Source organism: Neofelis nebulosa, chromosome 11, assembly GCF_028018385.1.
Source record: "Neofelis nebulosa isolate mNeoNeb1 chromosome 11, mNeoNeb1.pri, whole genome shotgun sequence".
Lineage (NCBI taxonomy): Eukaryota > Metazoa > Chordata > Mammalia > Carnivora > Felidae > Neofelis > Neofelis nebulosa.
The window spans coordinates 81,035,753-81,042,175 of NC_080792.1; the positions used below are offsets into that span (position 1 = coordinate 81,035,753).

At 47.1% G+C, this 6,423-nt stretch overlaps 1 protein-coding gene across 2 annotated transcripts in view; it reads left to right on the plus strand.

The window, feature by feature from the left end:
* VSIG10 (V-set and immunoglobulin domain containing 10) overlaps positions 1-2,517 on the plus strand; it is a 33,482-nt gene extending 30,965 nt beyond the window's left edge. Inside the window, exons 8-9 of one of the 2 annotated variants that reach the window (XM_058691146.1) lie at positions 750-967; positions 2,138-2,517. In XM_058691146.1, the coding sequence (XP_058547129.1) occupies positions 750-967; positions 2,138-2,190 (271 nt within the window). In that variant the 3' untranslated portion in view covers positions 2,191-2,517. Of the gene's footprint in view, positions 1-749; positions 968-2,137 lie in introns of those variants that run through there. The other variant, XM_058691147.1, reaches the window with a different exon arrangement.
* The last annotated feature ends 3,906 nt before the right edge of the window (positions 2,518-6,423 follow it).

Below are 6,423 nucleotides of genomic sequence, written 5' to 3' on the forward strand. Positions count from 1 at the left end.
TATTTGAGGGCTGTGAAAGACTCACTTTGATTTCCTGGGCTTATTTTCTCATAGGAGGAGACAGCAAGGCATAGCGGCAAAACGCTTTGGAATTAGTGGGCCTGGGTTCAAATTGCAACTCTGCCGTTCTCAAGCCCTGTGCTCGTGGAAAATCCTTGACCCTCTCTGAGCCTCTGTCTCCTCATCTGTTTCCCAGAGGGAGACTGAAAAGATCAGATGACAATGTAATGCTCCCAGCACTGTGACTGGCCCGTGGCACGAATGAGAAACGTACACTCCAGCCGGGTAGGCAGAGCCAGTAATGAATCAGACAACAATTAAATGCCAAACCGCTGGGCATTCCCAAGTGCAGTCGTGGTTCAGGGCTTTCAGGGAGGAAGAGGACTTTACCTGGGCCTTGAATAACGAGTAGGAGAAATTTCAGGAAGTAGAGCAGAAATAAAGGGCACTTCAGGAAAGGAACGTAGTAGCATTCGTGTATGTGCTGTGACAGGTACTCGGATGGTAAGTTCCTGGGACAAAGAGTCACCTACCCAAGGAGCAGGGGGAGATAATAAAACCCACCCAGGAACACGTGATTGTCTGTAGGGATCTATGGCAGCATCGCTTTGAGAGATTGGTGTGTGGAACGCACAAAGATTTTTCCACATTACAAAAGAGGTTGCGATAAATCTAGTGTTTTGTATTTGGTAAGGGCTGATATTGGAAAAAGGTATCTTCTTGATTATTTCTCCCCCTTTGGAAATTAGGGGGCAAGACACGGGTGATGTCATGGTTTTGGTGGATTCAGAAGAAGAGGAAGTAGAGGAGGAAGATGTGGCCGAAGAGGAGGAAGAAGAGGAGGAGGAAGCAGATGAGAGGGAGGAGTCGCCAAAAGAAATACATAAGCATGGCCACATCCATAGAGTGACCGCACTGGTGAATGGGAATGTAGACTGGATGGGGAATGGACTCCAGGCTCTGCAAGGTAAGCTCTTTTTCCTTAAAACCACCCTGCTAGGTTGCAGTGAGATTCCCAGTAAGAATCTTTGAGTGTGGGTTTTTCCAAGGGTGGGGAAGACAGTTAAAGTTTAACCTAGCATCTGCTGTCAACTCCTGACACCACAATTAAACTGCCAAACATTTATCAAAGACCTACTCTGGGGAAGGTGCGATATCGGCCCTGTTTAGAGGAATACAAAGGACCGATGATAACTGTAAGCTGGGAGCTTTGCAAGACCAGTTAGGGTGCACAGAGTGAAAGCTGGGGAAGATTTAAAATGGAAGCAAGATTTTTTTTTTTTTTAACATTGATTTATTCTGAGAGAGAGAAAGAGAGCAGGCACAATTGGGGGAAAGGCAGAGAGAGAGGGAGAGAGAATCCCAAGCAGGCTCTGAGCTGTCAGCACAGAGTCCGACGTGGGGCTCGGTCTTACGAACTGTGAGATCATGACCTGAGCCCCAATCGAGAGTCAGTTGCTTAACTGACTGAGCCACCCCAGGCAGCCCAAAATGGAAGCAAGATTTAACCATCATTTTGAGAGAGTAGCAGAGGAGGAATTGGGTTAATTTTGCCAGATGGATGATGGGTTTAAAAATAACAGGACCTCAGAGAGAGTCGAGTGCCTTGAGGGGCACATTAGTTAGGAGGAGCTTAATGACACAAGTAGGATATGAGGCACGTCTTTCAGGGCAGCGTTTGAGTAAGCAGAAAGGAGAGAGCATTCCGGGTGAAGAGAACAAGTTTATGCAGGGTAGACAGTGAAAAGAATGGGAGAGGGCGCCTGGGTGGCTCAGTTGGTTGAGCGTCTGACTCTTGATGTTGACTCAGGTCATGATCTCACGGCTCGTGAGATCAAGCCCCACATCAAGAGACATTCTCTCTCTCCTCTCTCTGCCCCTCCTCAGGATTCTTTCTCTCCTCTCTCTCTGCCCCTCCTCTCTTCTCTAAATACATAAATAAAAGCATTTAAAAAAAGAAAAGAACAGGAGAAAAAGGGGGACACATACCCTGCCCCACCTGCTCCCCCACGAAATCCAGTTCTGAGGCTCTCCAGTAAAGGACTAGAAATTGCAATGACTGAAACCTGACGGTGGAAATGTAGTCCCCTCTTGTCGACCTCACTCAGACTCAGATTGGCTTTTCCCTCCTGTACAGATGACAGCAGTGAGGAGCAGAGTGACATCGTTCAAGAAGATAGGCCAGTTTGAAGAAGAGAACTGTCCTTCGTTATCCTGTCTTGAAAGCTTTGACTTGACTCGCACCCCTGCCTGAGGACTTAAAATGGTTTGGGACTCTCAGCAAAAAAGAAAAACACACACACGTATATTTCCTGCCCCCCTCCCTTTTTTTCCCTAAATCGGTTGACTTGCTGTAAGTTTTCTCATTGACGTTAAAAAGTATCAGGAACGGGCAGTATGGGGGGGAAAGGTGCGTTCGGCATCTGAGGTGCCCCTTTTCACTGTGACTTCTGGCTTTATCCAGCTTGACTGATGCTGATCTGGGGGGAGGCACTTGAGCTCTGTGCTCAGGGCTCTCCGTGCACCATGAAAGATCAGTGATCAGCTTGCCCCAACACACAAGGGAATAATGTGGGGTCATGGCCCAGGTAAGCTGGAGATCCAGGTGGACGTCACCTCCCTGGAAAAAGTGAGGAGAGGTCAGTTGCCGACGCTAGTCAGAGGGAGGCAGTTTGGCTCAGGTTTTGGAGGCTTGAATCTGGGCCCTGTTTCTTGTTTCATGGGCTCGGGCACGTTGCTTTACCTCTCCCCGGGACCTCAGTTTTCCTCATCTACAAAATAGGTGGAATCATACTGGCCGTACAGGGTGCGGTGGGTCCTAAATGAGGTACTTGTGGGTGTGAAAGTGCCCAGGAAGAGTTCAGTAGATGTTGGTTATCTTCTCTTTTGCCCTCCCTGGTGGAAGAAACAAGGTCAACTGTAAATTACAAGCTGCCACCTTGGCCTCCCGTTCTTTGTTGAATCGTTTCAGATGAGAGCTCTCCTGATGGTATTTGCTTCCCCGGAGGTATAGTTCTTTTCAAAAGAGGTAGGGGCCCATAAGAGGAAGTGCCTTTCACTAGAACCTCTCATTTTGCAGAGCTTCATATTTATACAAAAGCCTCTTAGGTGACACCCTATTGGTTTTCAGAATTTCCCATTCTTCCTTTCACCTGTGGCTTTGAAAGAAGGCAGGAGAAATGTTTTGCAGGGGAGTATCTGGTGAGAAGTACTCCTTGGGCACACAAGTTCATCCGGCCTCAGTTTCTAGATCTTGGAAATGGGAATGAGAAAACTTGTTTCCTTCCCACTTCCTAAAGAAGTAGATTACGAGGCTACGTTGATCAATAATGCGAAGTTTGGACTGAAAATAACATATGATGAGTTTAAGCTGCTGTTTCCAGATCCCTGGACAGTTCAGAGATTTTTGTTTCTCTGATTTCATCCAAATCTCTTAAACGTCAGGGACCTACTAAGGGTGCAAAAGATGTGTGCTAAACCTGAAAATCTGATGACTTGAGTTTGCACTCTTTACTGTTCATATCCTGCCTAATGGGCAAGATGTGGGGCTTAATGGAGAACTTCCTTTCTCCAGCAATAGGGACTGGGACTCCTGTGAGACAAGAAGCTGGTTATCTGCAGGATTACCCTGGAGGTGTGGTTGGGACAGGTCTACTTTCTTGGATGAAAAGACTGAACTGAGCAAAATCACTAGAAGTGAGCCCTGTTCCCAGCTCAGAACCCTGGCAATCACAGGAGCTGGCTGCAATTTCTACCCCTCAGGAATAGCTGTGACCTGCTAACAGTTCTTGTGTGCTGGGTCTTTTGCTGCATTCTATTTCAGTACTTAACCACTCTGGCCAGCCTGAGTTAGCATTGTTTCAGAACAGGAGACTTGAGTTGAGTTGCCGCTAACGTCACTGAACACTGAGCTTGTCTCCCTTTAGAATCTTCCATAATTAAATTCCTGAGGAGCCGACTCTGCAGAGGCAACCATGTTTAAAAAGAGAATAAGAAAAGAAACAGGAAAAAAAAATCCTTAGGTAGGAACACAGAGAATGATTTGAAATGATCACTGAGATGCTTTCCAGAACTTCCCTCTTCTCTTGCACACGCACTTGATGATCGAAAATCTTCGGGGAGGGGTTGTTCCACTATCAATAGGGGGCTTCAAACACTATAAAGCCTAGATTAGCTGACCCATGACTTCTGTCACTTATATCTGAGCCCTATGTGCACATTAATATAGCTGGGTCAATTAAGAGCACAGGTACTGGGGTTCTTCAAGCTTTAAGGATTTTTACAGAATTAGGGCTTGCTTTTATTTTAAGTCGACCCCCACCCCCAAAATTACAAGCATGTTAACAGTGGGTTACAAAATCTGTGTGGCAAAGTCCAAGTTGTTACATTGCGCTGTTACACAATCTTAACTGAATGTATTGTGAACTCCAAGATCTCCTTATCAGAAGCAGGAAGATAAATACTGAAGGGCTATCACAACTGACGTTTCAGCAGGGGACACTGGGGAAGGGCTCTGGCAATCCTGTGGCTTTGATATTAGTCCTAATTCTCACAAGTACACGCAGGCCCTATTACTGCAGAAAGCCCATGATGGAAAACTCCAGAACCCATGCACCAACACCTGGAAAATCATTCCTGCCGGGTAAAGTCTATCATGATGCAGTAAGTGCCAACTGGTAGTTCCCGCCATGGGACTGACCAGGAACTGCTGCAAAGAAAAATTAGCAGATCCCTCTGCGTTATTTACATTTTAATATTTGGTGTGTGTGTGTGGGGGGGAATGGGTAAGAGAAATTTATTCTGAGGTTATAATGTGGATTTTTTAAAAAAGATTATGGAATAAAGTTATTTTTAAATAAATATTTTAATGGTCTTGATTTAGACCTGATTAATAAAACTGAGAGATTTGGAGAAATGGGTTTACCTCCCCCAGTTTTTTTGTTTTATTTATTTATTTTTTTACTAGCTTTCCCCATATTGGTAACAATAGCAGTCTCTTTGCCATTTTATTCCTTTCCTTATAGGTACTCTCTTACCCTTACTGAGACACCATCACCTTTCCCACCCTCCCTGAGAAACTTGTTCTTCCATTATTTTTTTTTTTTTTTCTCCCTGTATACACCTCTGTTTTGGTCAGATTGCATGCACCCTAACATGAGAGGAGCAATCATCGTGGAGACCACAGATCTGCTGGACTGTCTGAAAAGATGACTTGTATCAGCTGTCCCTGTAGCTGTGGCTGGTCTTGGATTTCTTCACCAGGCTCAGCTAACTGGAGCCCCCATAGTGTCTCACTTCACCTCAAGCTTGAGGTGGAACCACTCATACCCCTTTCCTATTCTAGGCCCAGACTACTCCCCCCCCCCCCCCCCTCAGTTCTTAGATGAAGCTTCAGGTCAGTCTCCTTCTTAGGTCATCCCTCCTCCAACCCCTCACACTCCCTTTCTTCACTGCCCCCCAGGCTCCCTCCCCATTGCCCAGCTCTTTATCACAGCTGTCCCACCTTAACTTCCTTCCTTGCTAACCAAACCCATGCTTCCTACCTTAACCCCAGTATCCCCATGTTCCTTCCAACCCAGCCCCTCCCCCCTCTTTTTTTTTTTTTTTTTTAACATTTACTTGTTTTTGAGAGAGAGAGAACACAAGCAGAGGGGCAGAGAGAGCTCCGGGAGACAGAATCTGAAACAGGTCCCAGGCTCTGAGCTGTCAGCACAGCCCAATGTGGGGCTCGGGGCTCGATCTCACCAACTTACATCATGACCTGAGCCAAAGTCGCATGTTTCACTAATGGACTGAGCCACCCAGGCATCCCCAGCCACTCCATTTTAATATGTATGGGTTTAATCAGAGCTGATTTCTGAGCCCCCACTTGGACTTCTGGCTGTTTCACTTCTCTCCTGCTGTTCCTGAGCACCCCCTTTCATGCCCTTCAGTCCTCCGAGGTCACAGCCATTTTTACCCAGCTTGTCCATTTTTGGACCCCGACTCTTCTTGGATCCCCCCTTTTTTTCTGGCCGGCTGCCCCTTTCTCACCGCCCATTTTAATCTTGACCTGGTCGTTTTCACACACACACACACCCCGCCCCAACTGTCCACTGGGCTTGTCTTTGATTCCCATTTTTAAAAACCTGCGGCTTACGCCTTCCTCTGGCCCTCGACTTTCCTCCCGCCCCCTAGGCTCAGCTCCTCTACCATTTAAGCTTTGAGCTCCGGGCCTCAGCGCCCCCACTTTATTCGCCAGGCTCGTTCCTTCCCTGCCACCTTCTTAACCGCCCGGGAGTTCCCGGACCCCCTCCCCCAATTCTGTCCTAGGTCTTCGCTTTTTGTCTCCCTTCCCCCCAGTATCCCTGATCCCCGGTGTCTTCAGGTCCTCGTTTTCACGCGACAGTCTCCTGTCCATTCGCTCCCCCTTCCTCTTCACCT